This window comes from Letharia columbiana (assembly GCF_014066305.1).
Source record: "Letharia columbiana isolate WasteWater2 chromosome Unknown Sc0000000_s0, whole genome shotgun sequence".
Lineage (NCBI taxonomy): Eukaryota > Fungi > Ascomycota > Lecanoromycetes > Lecanorales > Parmeliaceae > Letharia > Letharia columbiana.
This window is the reverse complement of record NW_023501036.1, coordinates 393,260-409,725: the sequence shown is the minus strand read 5'-3', so window position 1 is coordinate 409,725 and position 16,466 is coordinate 393,260. Positions and strand designations below refer to the sequence as shown.

The 16,466-nt window shown below is 48.3% G+C and overlaps 6 protein-coding genes across 6 annotated transcripts; 3 read left to right on the top strand and 3 right to left on the bottom strand.

Annotated features, from left to right (window-relative positions):
• Positions 1-1,007: 1,007 nt before the first annotated feature.
• HO173_000110 (uncharacterized protein) lies at positions 1,008-1,307 on the top strand (the record flags this gene model as incomplete). The annotated part of the gene is made up of 1 exon (XM_037302061.1): positions 1,008-1,307. One exon carries the CDS (start codon positions 1,008-1,010, stop codon positions 1,305-1,307), a length of 300 nt encoding a protein of 99 aa, XP_037170640.1.
• Positions 1,308-3,387: 2,080 nt separating this feature from the next.
• Positions 3,388-4,889, bottom strand: HO173_000109 (uncharacterized protein; the record flags this gene model as incomplete). The annotated part of the gene is made up of 3 exons (XM_037302060.1): positions 3,388-4,125; positions 4,198-4,644; positions 4,734-4,889. 3 exons carry the CDS (start codon positions 4,887-4,889, stop codon positions 3,388-3,390), a joined length of 1,341 nt encoding a protein of 446 aa, XP_037170639.1.
• Positions 4,890-5,013: 124 nt separating this feature from the next.
• Positions 5,014-5,805, bottom strand: HO173_000108 (uncharacterized protein; the record flags this gene model as incomplete). The annotated part of the gene is made up of 2 exons (XM_037302059.1): positions 5,014-5,159; positions 5,241-5,805. 2 exons carry the CDS (start codon positions 5,803-5,805, stop codon positions 5,014-5,016), a joined length of 711 nt encoding a protein of 236 aa, XP_037170638.1.
• Positions 5,806-8,767: 2,962 nt separating this feature from the next.
• On the top strand, positions 8,768-9,166 carry HO173_000107 (uncharacterized protein; the record flags this gene model as incomplete). The annotated part of the gene is made up of 1 exon (XM_037302058.1): positions 8,768-9,166. The coding sequence occupies one exon, from the start codon at positions 8,768-8,770 to the stop codon at positions 9,164-9,166; it is 399 nt and encodes a 132-aa protein (XP_037170637.1).
• A 564-nt stretch (positions 9,167-9,730) lies between these two features.
• Positions 9,731-13,324, bottom strand: HO173_000106 (uncharacterized protein; the record flags this gene model as incomplete). The annotated part of the gene is made up of 12 exons (XM_037302057.1): positions 9,731-9,806; positions 9,945-10,037; positions 10,196-10,542; positions 10,698-10,774; positions 10,872-10,895; positions 11,031-11,384; positions 11,450-11,510; positions 11,608-12,125; positions 12,231-12,370; positions 12,519-12,933; positions 12,988-13,270; positions 13,319-13,324. 12 exons carry the CDS (start codon positions 13,322-13,324, stop codon positions 9,731-9,733), a joined length of 2,394 nt encoding a protein of 797 aa, XP_037170636.1.
• Positions 13,325-14,147: 823 nt separating this feature from the next.
• Positions 14,148-16,358, top strand: HO173_000105 (uncharacterized protein; the record flags this gene model as incomplete). Its single annotated transcript, XM_037302056.1, has 9 exons — positions 14,148-14,174; positions 14,230-14,283; positions 14,420-14,472; positions 14,564-14,738; positions 14,869-15,143; positions 15,301-15,479; positions 15,625-15,756; positions 15,901-16,213; positions 16,271-16,358. The coding sequence occupies 9 exons, from the start codon at positions 14,148-14,150 to the stop codon at positions 16,356-16,358; spliced, it is 1,296 nt and encodes a 431-aa protein (XP_037170635.1).
• Between the last annotated feature and the right edge of the window lie 108 nt (positions 16,359-16,466).

The window sequence follows — 16,466 nt, the reverse complement described above, 5'->3', positions numbered from 1 at the left end:
CTGGCTCACCCAGAGCATTTACAGACATCGAGGGCCAACTTAGTACCATGGATGTGGATCGTGAACGTTCAGCACTGCTCGACGTTCTGAGGAAGGGGATGAATGGACACGCTAACGCAATATTTTCGAGTCGGCTTAGCCAGTCGCATAAAGTGCTGACTTATCATGCATTATTGACAAGATGAAAGTGCTTATATACAGACTTCGCTCAGGCGGAGATGTGAGCTAAACATCACAAACCAGCGGAAGCAAATAATGAAAAAGTAGAACTGATCTCGAGAAGTTGCAACGGACAATGATGAGAGAGGATAGAGATGCGGATGAAGAGATGCAATTGGAGTTTCCAAAACGGTATCTTCCTCTTCTGTCACTGGCCATCTATAGAGTCGTTGACTAAAATGAGTAAACATACCAATGGGCTATGCTCGTGGCTCTAAAGTCTGTGAGCGTATGTCAGATAATGACATCAGTTAGCTACGCGAATTCTGTGGGATCTCCCCCGACAAGCGTTGAGTGAAGCCAAGAGAAAACAGATGAGACGATGAGTCGAAGTGAGAAAATCCAAACTTAAGACGACTTGCGTACGGTTTCAGCCGTACTGGTTCTAGCATCTCACCATTCTATTGTCGTGTGTGACTGGAGAGGGAGAAGGTGGAAACCTGACTGATGAGATGGGGGCTTTGAAAAGGTTAGTCCTATTGTTCCATGATGAGCAAAAGCTCACTGACGCTGGCTAACAAAAGACACTCTTAGAGACGGTCATTGTCATTTTATATACCACGGTGTAACGATAAAAGGTCAAGCAAAACCCATTTCCGGGCCAACCCCAGCGGCCAATGCAGTGCTATTGCGTACTGGCGGCATCACAGAAGGCTTCAAGAGACTGAATCGTTGTAGATACTGATTGCTGGAAGGGTTGACATCGAAGAAGAAGCGATCAGGTTAAGGCGAGAGATCTTGCTACGACTCAGGCTCTTGAGGCTGAGGGGATCACCGTGGATTCCACTATGGCACATTCCTGGCCCGCATGGAAGGATGATCAGCCATTGAAGAGGAAGAAGGAGGAAACCACCGCAGCTGGGGACCAGGCTAGGGTTGCGCCTCACGAGGAGAAAGAGGATGTTGCTCCTGGTGATGCCACCGACGGGCAAAACAAACCTAATCCTAGCAACGGACTTGACGGCCTATTCGATTATACTATGAGCATGGTGACCACGAAGGCTACGATGGCAGCGACTTCTTTGATATGGAAGCGCACTAGAATCAGTAAGTTCCAACTATCAGATCCTGATCTCTTGGGTTTTTAAGATGCTACCGTATTTGAAGCTATGGGAATATGTCCTTGATCACATTTGCTGCCTCTCGTTCTTTTAGTTTATGGGTTCATATGTTGTGCTATGATGTTACGATGTTTATGACTCTCTTCTTGTGCCCACCGTTTCTTAATCGCGGCAGCCCTGAGCTTTACCCTGGTGGTCCTCGATTCCTTGTGCAGGCTGTTGTGACGACATGACCTTAGACGCTACAAATTCTATGGCTGTATCACTAACTCTTTCGTCGCTGGCTACCTCGAAGAAGCTGATCCAGCATATAAGCGAGAAAATATGATATTGAACATAGAGGATGAATTCTCCATATTCCAGGACGCTCAGGGTGTTCCGTTGGTAGAGTAGTATCCATCACCTGCGGAGTTTTTGTGCGAGAATTCCGACGAAGGTGTCGTTCCGGATGCATGGCTAGTGTAAAAGAGCCATGTTATGTTCAAACTGCTTGGTATGCATTGTTTGGTCTACGGGGGCGTAGGTTTGACGGAAGATTCACACAGCGTAGCAAGATGATAACAACGAATAGAGTTGCCCGATTCTAACTACATGTTATGCTTTGTTTCAAGTCAAAAGGGCGGGCAAGGCTTTAGTGCCAGATTTTGCGCCCTTCATTCCTCGCTCCGTGCCCTTGACGAGGAAGGCTCCGATGGAGACTAGGGGGTTAGTTGGTTCTGTTGTTTCAACGAATGAGAGGGGCTGGAGAGGGATCGATGTCTGTTTTGGATACAAGTAGAAGGAAAATAAAGGGCACAAAAATAAAGGACCGTAACGAATGCTAGTAAATTCGAAAGCTGGTTTTCACGGACGCTTTCGACAACTTCTGTTCTGGAGACGAATTCAAGACCACCAACCACATCTATTTCATCTATGCTTCACGGACAAAGAACTTCATAGCACACGTGGATACGTATATAAAGTTGCTCGGTATAATTACATTGTTCTTCCTCGATCTTAGTCTCTAGTGATAGTACAAAGCTATCTATTATACCGATAAAGATCTATCTATCAGTTCAGTACATGTCTTTGTACATCTTCCCTACTTGAATGAAGCCTCCCCCCCTCCCCCCTCGATTCCATTACCAGCAAGCTCTTTGTATCATCCATCACCGACCCACAGCGCTCATCCCAAATTTTAAAATTACACATACACCGAGAGAAGAACAGAACACAAAAGAAGAGACAGAAAACCTCCCTGGAACATTATGGAACTGCCAACAAGCTTTGAATATCTCCTCTCCGACTCCTGCCTCACCGATATCATGACCGTGCTGGCGTTCGGGTGCAACTTTGGGTGGGCACAAGATTATTTCTTGATTGAGGCGGGAGTGACAGCGCTGTTTAATATGCTGTGATGGGGTTGGTAGGCTAGACTGGTATTCAGATTGGGATGCCCTGTGTATGTATGTAGAATAGTGCGGCATGAGTTGTGGTGATGGAGATGAGTACTTAAGCTCTCAAAAACACTTTTGGGTTGATGGATCGTGTTCACGTAGTGCTAGTGGTTGCTGAGGATTTCAATCATGCGTCATGGGAAGCGGTGGTCAAAGCCTTCAGTCAATGTGTCCGAATCAGATTAGCCCTGAGTGGTTCTGTCTGCTCACTTCGCGCGCGTTGATGGAATCTATCATTGCTGACCTGGGTTACCCTTGGTTCCCTCTGTTCAGAGTCATGTTAAGTGGGAGGATAATACGCCTGATGTGTTTGGGGGCTGTTATGGCTGTTATGGCTGAAAGGTTCGTCATGAGACGCAGGGATCTGATCAACATGCAGATTGGCACCTTGATCTAATCATCTGGAGAACGATGGAATGTTCTCTAAGTAATGGTAAATGAAAATTCATAACGACATGACAGTGCCCGGTGACATGGCCATGACCGAAGCCCTGCAATATACAGTATCCGTGAAAGCTGACGAAGTCGCCGGTAAGATGTCTCGAAACGAGGGTACGGCCAGCAAGATGGAACCCAATTCTTCATCTGCTCGGTCGATCACTGCGCCGATCCAAGTCTTTCTCAGCTGCTGCTCTTAAAGCGTTATTTGCTCGAGGAGTCATAACATCAGACTAGCTTCCTTCAGTATCCTGTTCTGCAACGATCATAGGATCGTTTTCGCGCTCCTTCTCCTTGAGGATAGCGTCCCAAATTGCTGGTACTATCTTGTCATATCCCCGTCTTATCGTTTCCCTCCGTACTACCTGTATAAACTTGTTATCTGGCAAGCCGACGTCACGATCGCGTTTGAAGAGAGCTATCACTTCGTTGATTTCTGCCTTCCGTTGGGCTTCGTCCACCACGGCTTTGGTGTCGGCTTCTATTCCAGCTTCCGAGTGATTACCGGTCTCATGGTCTCGTAACAGCCGCAAAACTGGCGCATTCCCACTTTCAGTTGCGATAGACATCGCCGTTTGTCCGAACCGGTCCTGAGCCGAAACATCAGCCCCACTTTCAAGCAACCGCTTGACTATCCTCTCGTTCCCGCCTTTACAGGCGGCGCAGAGAGCCGTCATACCATCTTCGTCACTTGAGTAAACGTCTGCTCCTGCCTCAAGGAGCGGTACCACTACTGCCTCCTGCCTCGCCAATGCGGCGTAGATGAGTGCGTCTCTCCCATGCCCATTCTTTTCGTTGACAGCTACACCGTCATTTAGTAGCCGACGAACATCGAAGTCGTCGCCCCCAATGACTGCACATATGAGAGATGTGCAATATTTGAGATCCTGCGGGTCACAATTGGCTCCGAGCTCACGCAGCAAATCAGGCATCGCTCTGCGTTCTTCTGCGCCACTCCTTCTGAGCAAAGCCTATATGAATAGGAAGTCGCCGTTGTCAACGCCTAGGTCCATGGTCATTCCATGTTTGGCTAGTATTCTCACCATATTCTCGTTTCCCTCCAACTTATGGGAGGAACACTCAGCGACTACGAAGTTCTCTGCACTGTCGTGCCAGTATGCGCCACGTTCGACGAAGAGGAATGCTAGAGTATCCTTTCGATACCGTATCGCGCTTATTGGAGCCGACTCTTCGTCGTCAAAACAATCTAGATTGCTAACAAGACGCTTCAAGCCAAAATGGACTAGGATTGTCAAGGCTGGCATCGGTCCGAAGTCCCAGTAGCCGGCAGTGTCGTCGATCAGGTCGCAAGCTAAAAGCCCCCTCAATTCGCGCCCCAGAAAAAGGAAAATGTTTATTTCGAGAACGTGCTCTGGAGGGCCACGTGCATGATGGCCCCAGTATTTCCCAGCGTAATCAAGGAAGGGATAATTTAGACGCATTTCATCGCTGACTTCTATACGCTCTTTTCCGTGTGTGTATCTCTCAGTCTCAAAATCGTCGACCCAAGGTAAGTGATGCAAGCTTTTGCGATCTCGATTTGAATGTCGATGTTCCTGGGGAACGTCTTATTGCGTACGCCTTGGATGTAGTCATGGGTAGTGTAATGGACCAAACGAATGACCTGACTTTCTCGGTCCACGGTCACTAACCCGGCGCAGACAGAGACAAGATCATCCTCAGCATAGAGTCTCACTTCGTCAAAGTTGTTCTGAGCAAATTTCAGAGTCAGCATGGTCTCTTCGGGGCAGGGGTTCGATATGCACATACCTCGCCAGGCTGAACCGCAAGTGCATGTTGAAGCTCTTCCACAGAAAATGGCCTCCGGGCGCTGGAAATCCAGGCTAAAACGCCTTCAGCTACGCGAACAGACTCTGGGTCTTGAGATCGGATTTTTTCATGGCGTCATCGTAAGTCTTGTTTAGTTCCTTGGGTAAAGAGCTTAGAGCCTTGCGCATGTCCTTCTTGGTCTTCTGTTTCGCAAGCGATTCCAAGTGTGACTGGACTAGCAAGAACCTTTCAAAGTCAGCCCGCAAGCTCGAGCGTAAATGAACGACATCATGGGGACTTTGAAGTACCCACATACCTCTGGCGTTACCAACAATTTTCGCCACGACCTCTTCTTGGAAAGGGGGATCCTGCGCCATGTAACGTGCTAAGCAACGGTCTTGCCGGGTCTTGAATCGTGTATAATTCTCGAGATCGGTGTCTGAAGCATAGATCTCGAGACGTATTGCATCATGCAATTCATGTGGTATAGAGCTTGCCGGGCGCAAAGTAACCAGCAAATGTGCAGAAGACCTTAAACAGACCTTCAGTTGCTGATCGAAACGGGCTCCAAACACGTGTTTGCGCACGAATGTCACATCTTCCAGTCGAGTCTTAATCGTGTCCAAAGCTTTTTGCGATGTTTCGAGAGGCTCCCGGAGGCCGAGTAGGGCTTGGAGTCTGCCTTGATCTTCCTCGCTCGTCTTCAGCTCTCGCTCTAAGTTCTTGATTGTTTTATGGAAAAAGATGAGATCTGAGTGGATGTCCCGTAGCTCTTTGGAACTATGCTGGGAGGCTCCCACATATTTTTGGCTGGCCTTGAGGCAGGCCGTTGTCACCTGTGCAACGGCTATGACAAGGCCGGCAACACTTACAGGGTCCATAGCTTTGAGGTACCTTCGTAACAAGAGTGCTTCTGAGGCAGCTCACCGGGCACGTAATTGTGGTCGTGACACAATCCGATGCTTAGTGTTCTCATTCTCACGCATCACACACACACATGGGGCACATATGAGGTATTGAGTGGTTGGGCCGTCCCCGACGCCGGGATAACAGCTGAATAGAGGCCTGAACAGATGTGTTCGTTTTCCAGCGCCGAGAAAACTCCCATGCCTATGGCGTAGACCTGGAGTACAATAGTAGCTAGCTATATATATAGATGTGGGTGGGTGAGATAAAAAGTGTGTAAGGGCTCTGAAAGAGATGAAATCGAACGAAGAGCCATTGAAAGGTGCAAAACAGGTGAATATGTAGCTCGTAGTGAACAGGTGTCTCCTACCCCTGACAGGGTACCTGAAACAGCGGCTCTATCATGAAACCCACTAACCCCCAGTTCCACTGTGGCGAGAGGATGCCTTGTTCTGAGCGATTTGAAACCTCGGCAAGTGTCTCAGCAGTTGATTCTAGGACATGCTTAGCAATATGGGAGACTCTATGGAACAATTTATGTAACGCCCTGAGACCTGGGTCAAAAGTAAGTGGACGGTCGGGATACTAAATGGATGCTGCTGCAGCTAGGTAAGTGCTCGAAAGGACTAGCTCTGTACTCAATTCTCACAAGGAATTGGACGCCTTCCCGAGCGCTAGCAGCCGTATTTCCCGTTCTTTTAAGACACTCAATGACTGACTGTCTGCAGATTTCCATGCAACTATTCCCCGGACCGAGCTTTCAATCTGTCAGCGAGTCCCATCGCTCGCCCCCCATCCAAGCTTTTTGACAAGCGTTCAAGCCTCCTGCCAGTATCGTAACGTGGGCAGATCTCACCTCCACTCCGTATGTTCCTTTCAGTCTGGGCTTCCTTCTCGTAACAAGCGTGCGCATGTTGATTCGGGATTCCGACTCCGTGATAACAAATCGAATGTCCAGGACTGAAAATGCTGTAGCCTCGCAGAAGTGGCATGTTGCAGCCTTGGAAAATGTTCTAGTTTTTCTGTCCGGCCTCGGAGTTCGCTAAGTGACCAATGAAGACAGGCACAAAACGAATAGTCTGACCCTCGAGTAGCCTAGCTGCATGGGTCACACCTCCGCCTAAGTGCAATGCCAGGGAGTATATTGTTCTTGGATATCTTGTGAGGCTAAAAGTGCAGATGGCCAGAGATCATTCAGACTCTTCAGCGTTGGGAAAGAAGAGAGAAAGCTCCCCCGCTATTCTCCCCCAATCGGCCACTAGACCTCCGTTGTCATACTCAAAGATAACTGATTTCCCCACTGCATTGGTGTAAGTAGCCGCGGATCTTAAGACACCTGAAGACTACCCGAGACATCTAGCAGAGTTGTGGCACGTAGCCAGCCAGTCAATGCTCAGCGCTGCAACCCTCGCAATTTAGAGAGGATCTCCGGTGTTTACCGCACCCAGTCAGTAATTTAACCAAAACATGCAGTCTTCTACGTACGCAGTTTGACCTTAATTGCATGTCGTGCTGGGAGCCTGCATCATCCATGGTCAGCCTTGCAGCTAATGGCTGCAAGGTTGGTAGGAACGGAGCCAGCATATGAAATCGATTTATCGAGGTCAAGTCTGATCTTCATGATGACATTGGCTCCTTTGTCCTCGGATTCTCAGTTCAATCAAAGCCTTGCGCGGAAAAGGCGCCCAAAAGTGCGCAATGCAGCGTTGTCAGAAGAGACCCCAGCAAGGCTGCGAGCTTGCCCGGCATGCCGGGAGCGAAGCCGCAGAACTTGGAACAACAGCTCCGAAGAGCTCCTTATTACGGACTTCGGCATGTTGCAGCCATGGCTATGCCTGTGGGTGACTCAGAAGAGTAGCCCCGTCGCTCCGCTTCACGACCAGATCTTCAGGCGCTAGAGCATAGTAATAGAGGTTTCCGCTGCGTTGGAATCGATGAGACAGTCTTCCTCAAGCGAATTTCTCAATGACTGGTGAGCTTCGCGTGGTGAAAGATTTGAAGGAAGGAAGCATCAACGACGTTTTTGGGAAATTGCGATCGAGGCTAACTGCGCTAGTCATTTTCAGGTCTAGCGAATGCTTGGCGTCACGATTAAGGTAGTTCTCACCGAGGGCACCGTCTTCTGAGTAAACATTCAACAAGTCTTTGCAAATCTAACGGCTTTCCAATCAAAGTTTTTATGCCAGTCAGTGAAAGCATTTTCCCGAAACTATCCATTAGATCACTACTCATAATTCTGCAGTCGATGTCCCGAAGACCAAAATCTGGCGCTTCAGCATCTCAAATCGCGTGCCTTACTTGCTACGTCTTTGTATTCAAGGCTGAGGGTCGTAGCTACATGAAGCTCGAGTAAACATGGAACGGTGACTATTTGGGCACTAAGTGGCAAATACTGAGGCAAGCGGCGAATGATGCGGAAATGAACGGACGATGAAGTGTGTAAGTCTTTTTTGTCTTGTTGGCACCGTTGGAGTCAGGTTTAGCGGACTTTTGTTTGATCATGTTTCGGTCGAAAAAAAGGGCAGACTGTATAGGAAAGAGCTTCTTTCAGTAAGAAGTCACAGTGGGTTAGCCATCGTAAAAGCTCATCGGAGCATTGTTTCGATCCTCGCTGTTTGACCAAAGACACCAGCTCTTTCTTGACGTCGATCGCTGCTTTGAACCTCCTTTCAAACAAGGAGACGAACGCGTATTATGCGGTCACGGTTCTTCTCTTCATAGTACAATGGATTCTGACAGCTCCATTGTCGAAGATGGATAGACAATGCCTTTGTCCTCCGGTCAGTCTTGGCTTTCAAAAACATGCCATGCATTTTCTGTCGACATCACAAACAATCGGGACGTCCACCCACTCTCTACTCATCTTCGACACGCTCCATCAACACTGCCCTCAACACGTTAGACACAACATATTTCACGTCTCGTTCCAGCAACACAATGTGCCAAGGTATACAGCAAATATACGCCGAGTGTGGTCACGAGCACAACATCGAAGTCACAGAACCCTGCACCCGCTTCTCGAACCACCCCTCCCTCAAGCTCTGCACTTTCCAAACCATCTACACCAAAGCCATTTCGGAACCGGTGCGCTGCACCCCATGCTCCCGCCGCGTCGAGCGCAACATCATCAAGGAATACGAGATCCAGAACGCGCAGTATGAGACGCAGGTGCAGTTGCTGACGCGGGAGTTGCGGGCAGAGATGGATGCTGATAGGAGGAGAGAGATGAGGGGGAAGATCAGTGACTTGGTGGAAGAGTTGGGGGATTCGAAGGATAGGAGGAATGAGGAGATTGCGGAAGTTCGGTTCCGGCACGGTGGAAGGGCGTCGTGTTGAGACGGTGGAGGATGGTGGATGGTGTGTCGGAAGAGATGCACTTTCATATCAAGTGTGGATAAGTTTGGCGTGAGCCAGTACGAATCAGCGTTTGCAACTTATGCTGAGCCTGAATGTTGACAAAATCAATGTGGTATTCCAAGCCATCACGCGATTCATGCCCAACACATAGCTCTAAATTTTGATCGTTCCGTCTCAATTTGTAATCGTGCTCTAGTTCGCTCGCTCTCGGGCATAGTTCCAACGTCAGATAAAGAGCGCTTTGTTAACGTGCTACCTGAGATCTCTTCTCCTCTCATGGTCGGTCTGTATCACTTTCATCCTCAAGTGGCTCCAATTCTCGGGTCGGATACCCCATCAGAACTTCTGCTGAGGCATCTCGCCACTTCACGTTCATCGTAGTCATAGCTTCTCGACTGCTCGTCTGCTTTAGCAAATTATTCCACGGGGCCACATCGAAGCCATATTGTGGTGACGTAGTCCTGAGCCCTTTGGGAACTCCGCAGAACGACGATTCTGAGCAAACTCATAGAGATGGCTTGCCGCGCGTCAAAATCGGGGTTTTCAGGAACCTGCTTCAATCTCTTTCTTGACCCATTTCTCAAGTCCACCTCGAGCGATGATCTCCTGCACATTCGGACTTGTAGAGGTCAGCATAATTCGTTATATTGAAACACTAAGTCGTGGGACAGGTTGCGAAGTTACTTCGCTCGAGTAACGTATAGAGGAACCCTGACACAATATGGACCAGGGAATGAAGAGCTAGGGATTATCGTACGGTAGTGCCCCAACGCTTTGAGTCCAGGTCTTCCCATCTTCTTCCCGAATTGTCACTGTCGATCGAGCGACATCCCACGCGAAATACCAACCGCTAATGAAGATGCCAGGGTCAGCATTACTTCAATAAGCATGAGGTTGGAGATTGGAGAGAAGTCTGCGGAGTTAATAGAAGCCCCGAAGCTCTCCTAAAATGTCTTGCGATTCAATATGCGGCACGGAATAAGAAATGTTTTCTTTGAAAATACGTACGTCCTTCTTGTCAACTGTTCCTGCTTTTCTGGCTTGACTTGCGGTGCCGGCGGTGGACTGTCCAAGGACTCGCGATTTTGACTAGGCTCATGAACGTTTTGCTGCGATGCTTGTGGTGAGGTGTTCGAAAACGCCTCCCTTAGCCTCTGAACCAATCTTGGCATTTCTATACCCATAAGAGCGTTGTTTATACTGTTGCGTGAAAATATGTTCCCGAAGCTGCCTGAAACCACCAGGGGTATCTTCTTCGCTAGGATCGCTGTGGCAGCCTGTTCTCTCGAGCTTCCACATCCGAAATTGAATCCGGAAACAAGTATATCTCCTGGACGTGCGATAGCGCCGAAAGCCTGTCGCAATTTCCGAGTTAGCATCGCTTCTTCGGGACATATACTCGAGTAGTGAGTGAGACAGCTTTAGGGGAGTCACAGGACCCTTCTAATCCCGAAACATGTCTGGTAATCGAACTACGGTACGGAATGGGAAGATTCAGCTCCGAACATACCGGATCGTAGTTCTCCATGCAGACATGCGCCATTTTTTCAACCGTGACGTCGTCTTGGTATGTGTACTTCCCCGGATCTATCCAGATCAGCCTTCTCTTTTGACTATCAGGAAGGCTGAGATGTTTCACAATCCCAAAGGTGGTGACATAGAGAAATGGTGAGAAGGAACTTACAGATTCCATCCGTATTGATATTGTCTATAAACTTCGGGGTCAGCACTACTTTTCAAGTAGAGAAAGGTCTGGAGTGTAATGATGCTTTTAGATTCCGAAACATGTCTTGTAGTCAAACCTCGGTACTGAATCAGAAAGAATAACTTCGAAAACACTTACCGGCATCACAGAAAACGATCTCGCCCTCCACCCTGCTAGGAAAGCCTGGAAGAATGGTTACCTGAGCCCCCTTTGTTGATGGTACATCTTTTGGGGATATCTGCTTTTCTGCCTTCTCAATCGTTTCTTCCAGTTGGCCAATCACCCTTTCTAAGGCTTCTTCGGCAGTCATCAACCGATTTCCCTCTCCAATCGACCCATTCCCCTCTCCGATAGCCACGTCAGTTAATCCCGCGGGTCTTTGATACCATCCTGGACCAGATATCATCCCAGAGAGAGCGGACGCTGCCACAACTTCCGGCGATGCTAGATATGCCTTCGCTTCGGCGCTTCCCATTCTGCCTTTGAAGTTCCCTTTGTGCATGTTAGCAACTGCTGATGGCTAGATGTATGCAAAGTGACTGAAAAGGACGACTCACGATTACTCGCACTTATCCCAACCTCACCAGGCTCAAGTAAGCCCGTGCCCAAGCCTATACACTAGCATGTCTCGAAGTCAGCATTCCAATCTATAGATAAGGATTTCAGTGACAAGACAAATCTGGGGAGTCAAAGGGTGGTAAAAGGGGTGACTTGCAGGTCCACAGCCTGAAGGCAACGCCAATGCTCCAGCATCGAGCATAGCTTGCCAGTCTCCAGCCTCTTCGGCGGCCAGCTGTTCAGGCATTGACGCAGCAGCGATATAGAATGACACCCCGTCCGCAACACGCACGGGTCTCCCAGTCTCCCTGGATGCGTCCGTGAAAACCTTTGCTGCGGCTGCAAGATCACTAGCTCTTGAGTTCGTGCATGAGACCAAGTACGCTTTATCGATCTTGATGTTCTGCGATGCCAACTTTTCTACGGGCGTCGAGATCTTGACGGAGTTCGGTCCGGACACGTGAGGAGACAGAGTTGACAGATTCATGTGGAGGTACTTGGCGTACTTGGCACCTTTATCCGCAGATATTGGATGGGCGAAGAGTTCATTTACGCGTTCATGGGAGAACCGCTTGAAGGTCAGTGCATCAGTGTTGTAGAGCGTTGCTTCGGTAGCCTTGTATCTTAGCCATTTCTCAAGAACACCATCGATGGGGAAGAGACCTGACAAGGCCCCTGTAATTTCTTGAGTCAGCAAAATTCTTTTTTACTACCGCAAAGGGTCTCATGACTCAAGACATAGTACAAAATCGAGAATCAAGAGCTGCGGGACTTGCTTACCCCACTCTGTCGTCATGTTTGAGATTGTCAATCGAGCATCCACTGGCAGACTTCTCATAGTTTCTTCTGATCCCGCGAATTCAATGGCATGGTTTAATACTTCGTCGTTGCTAAAAAGCCCACAAAGTGCCACAATGACGCTGGATACCAATCACGCCGTCAGTATTGCCTACTTAAAGGTGGATAGTGAGCCTTGAAAACATGTTTCTGGAGTTACGACTCCTGGTACATGTCTCAGAGCTCAAGATTTGATCTTGAAGAGGGAATATTGACTCGAGAGATACTTACTCTTTGCCAGTAACGCCTTGTGGCAGGGCTCCTGTGAAAGTTACTTTGGCGATAGGCGGTATTTGCCACCAGGTTCGCCCAGTTGCCCATATAGAAGCGGCATCAGTTCTTACGACAGGTGTCCCCAGGCAGCCTACTCCGCCATACATATTACTATGGCTATCGGAAGCGACAGCTAATGTGGCGGGAAACGCGTAGCCTTCCTCAATCATTATCTGATGCCCAATCCCGCGTCCAGCAGGAAAGAAATCTACTGCCTGCTTCTTTGCAAAGTCTTCTATCTGCCTATATTTCTTGAGATTCGATTCCGACTTATTTTGCACGTCATGATCAAGGGTCATGACTACTTGTTTCGAATCATGGATCTTAGAGGCACCAATTGACATGAACTTCAACGCAGTGGGCCAAGAATTGTCTACACCCGTCAGCTTTGCAGTCCTTGCCCATGATTGGCTGCGATTTCTCTTACCATGTGTCATACAGATGTGGGGGCTTAAAGTGACATAGTCCCCAGCCTTCACGTACTGGTTGCCCAAGCCGAGACTATACCGCTGAACAATCTTCTCCGTAAGGGTTTGTGGAGCGTGGGGTGATTCGAGGGAGGAGAGGACGGCAGCGGCAGCGGGATCGTGGAGTTGAGAAGGAAACGCATCTGCACTTTGATGCTGTGTAGCATATCGAGATTGTAGGGACACGCTCCGTCGTGTAAATATTCCTGACGCGCACCGAAGCGCCAGAAGCCCCGAGCGTCTCTGGAGGACTGTCAGCTGGATCTCCAGGCCATGAGGGGAACCACTCACTATCATTCTGTCGGCTCCGACCGCGAGCAGCGAGTAATAGTGCAGAGCAAGCTTTCACCATCAAGCTTTCAAGTTCGTGCAGAAGAAAAAATCGCGGCATAAATGACGGGCCGAAATCAAAAATAAGATAAAAAATACTTCCACTCTTAAAATATTTTTTATATTGTAGTATTTCAACTATTCAAGTAATCCAAATTGTAATATCATTCCCTAATACCGCAAATCTTTCACAACCACTAACATCAATTTTATTCTTCAAAAATCCTTCAAAATCTAAAACAACTACGCGGTTAAAAGTCTAAACAGCAGGTGGAGGCTGCGGCACCCTTTAAGCATCTGTACGAGGGAACGGTGTCACCAAGATAGCAAGGTTCCGCCCATCGATACGCCGGATACACAAACAGGTACCGCAGCTACGGCTTAGGTCAAAAATGAAAGAGTGGCCGCTGGCCAGAGGATCCTTCAAAAACATCGCGGAAGGGCTATTATTAACGCCAAGTCAGACAAAAACCAGGAAAAACTTATACCCACTAGCTCATATTCAAATCCAATAAGTTAGTAGACGACAGTTATTACAAAATCGCGGCATAAATGACGGGCCGAAATCGGAACTTTTCCGCCTTTGCCTCCAACATCCGATCCTCGGCCATGACTCTTGCGAAACGTTTCAATCTTAAGGTGCGAAAGATCACAAATCTCAGCTAGGTATAAAGCAAAGCTGTCCCTCGCATACTGAAGATCCGCCAATGTAATGTTTTGGTAATATCGTTGAATTGGGTTGAGCGATCAGATCACGTCGAAGATCTTTTCTCCATTGGATTACAGCAAAATGCCCGCAAGAACAGACGTTGCTTATGTATGAGGACTCCTTGAAGACGAACAAGAATGCTATCCTGACTGAAAACCTGAAGTTTGGAGCCGGACCGGCCCCGCTTCCCACTCCTGTCCTTGAGAAAGGCGCCGCAGTAAGTATCTTCGGAGTCCATGTTTCTCTAGATCAAATTTTCAGTCCTGAGATATGTAATGGGAATCTTTATTTTGTAGAAATGTCTAAGGCTTGGTGGACCTCTTTATATGAATAATCGTGACACCAATTTCCAGGCATTCGTTAACTACGAGAACTCGGGACTTGGACTTGCTGAGATTTCTCATCGGTATGCCAAAAACTACCTTATGCCTAATCGGACTGTCTCATCAGTCGGGTTATTTTCTCGGAGAGAAGTACTGACTTCATAAATTGCATAGTTCATCTACCGCAACGAGGATTCTGGACGAGACCAAAAAGGCATTGATATCGTTGCTAAATATTCCAGACAATTATGAGATCCTATTCCTCCATGGAGGAGGGTCTGGTGAATTCAGCGCTGTGGTATTCAACATGGTAGCCGTGTGGGTTGAGAAGAGGAGAAGGCGAGCCCAGGTAGACTTCTCCAGCCCCAAACCCCTTCTCTGGTCGTCCTTGGGAGCCCCAAGACATGCTTCTGGACTCCCTTTCCAGATAGACTCCAAATGCCTCCCAAAAAGAGTAATTGCTGATGGGATGATTTTAGAAAGAATTTGGAGACAACGACGAAGCCATTCTGCTCAGAGTCAAGGAAGAATTGAATTACTCACTGCGCTTGGACTACTTAGTGACTGGATCATGGTCGTTAAAAGCGTCCCAAGAGGCTGCTCAGCTCCTGGAACCACTGGGCCGAAATTTCGTGAATGTCGCCCTCGATGCACGCGAGGCGAATGGGGGCAAATTTGGGACCATACCGCCTGAAGACACCTGGAGTTTAACACCAGCCGATGCCAATGCAGGGTGCGGTAGTGCCTTCGTGTAGTAAGCACTTTCTGGGTTGCCTTCTCCCTTTTCCTACCTTTCATCGAGTCTGAAAACAATTCTTGAGGAGTTGTGAAACATGTTTTGCTCCTCGAACATGTCTTCAGACTCCTGAATCCTATTAAGAAAAGGAAATGCTGAATCAGAACTGCTGTAGTTACTGCGACAACGAGACCGTTGACGGAGTCGAATTTCCTAGCTTTCCCAAGTCATTGCAGCCGCAGGCAGGAGAAGACGAGAGACTCGTGGTCGCTGACATGAGCTCTAACTTTCTCAGCCGTCAAGTCGACATAAGTAGATTTGCACTCGTATTTTGCGGTGCGCAGAAGAACATAGGTATGTACTTTGGAGAATTGTACTTCCTTTTTGGATTCATCCTGAGTCCTAAGACAGACATTGGGTTTTCCAAGTCTCAAGTAATCTGTCAAATCTCAATATGCGCCCTTAGATAGGTGATACTGACAATGAAGTCTTGCTCTAGGCATAACGGATTTGACCCTGGCAATTGTCCGGAAAGACTTGTTAACCACAATGCCCTCGCCTTCATTCTTGCACAAGGTCGGAGTATGGTCCCCACCCACAATCCTGAACTGGTCTGTTATCAGTAAGAACAGTACGTGAATTTCGGACTCAATCTATCCAATCGATACAGCGCCTTGAGTCGTAAAAGATGTTTGGGGACAAAGACTCTTCTCATTCTCTTACGATTCCGATGCCTACCCAGAAGTAGAAATGCTGACTCCAAATGTGCATACAGATTCTTTATACAACACGATGCCCATCTTCTCCATATGGATCGCTGGTGAGGTAATGCGTAGGCTACTCGCCTCATACGGGGACTCGAAAGTTGCCGGCCAAGAAGCTGTATCAAACGCGAAAGCAGAGACCATCTACCGTGTTCTAGATGCGAACCCGGAAGTCTACCAGCCTGTAAATCACAAGAGTGTAAGGAGCAGAATGAACATCTGCTTCCGGGTCAAAGATGCCGCCACCGAGGAGGAGTTCCTGGAAGGGGCGGAAACTCGTATGCTGCAGGGGTTGAAAGGCCATCGAAGCGTTGGCGGGATTAGGTACGTCGCTAACGTTTGACTTTGCACTGGTGGCGATGAAGCTGATTTATGGCCCAGGGCGAGCAATTACAACGCGGTACCAATGGCCAACGTGCAGAAGCTGGCCGAATATCTGTCGGACTTTGCCCGGGCGAACAGTAGCTGAACAAGTTGTTCTTGAATCAATAGATACCACAGATCGGCTTTCAACACCGACAAGTAAGTAGCTCAATCCAATCGTTTGAACGGATTGGCCAATTGGCTACCACTCGAT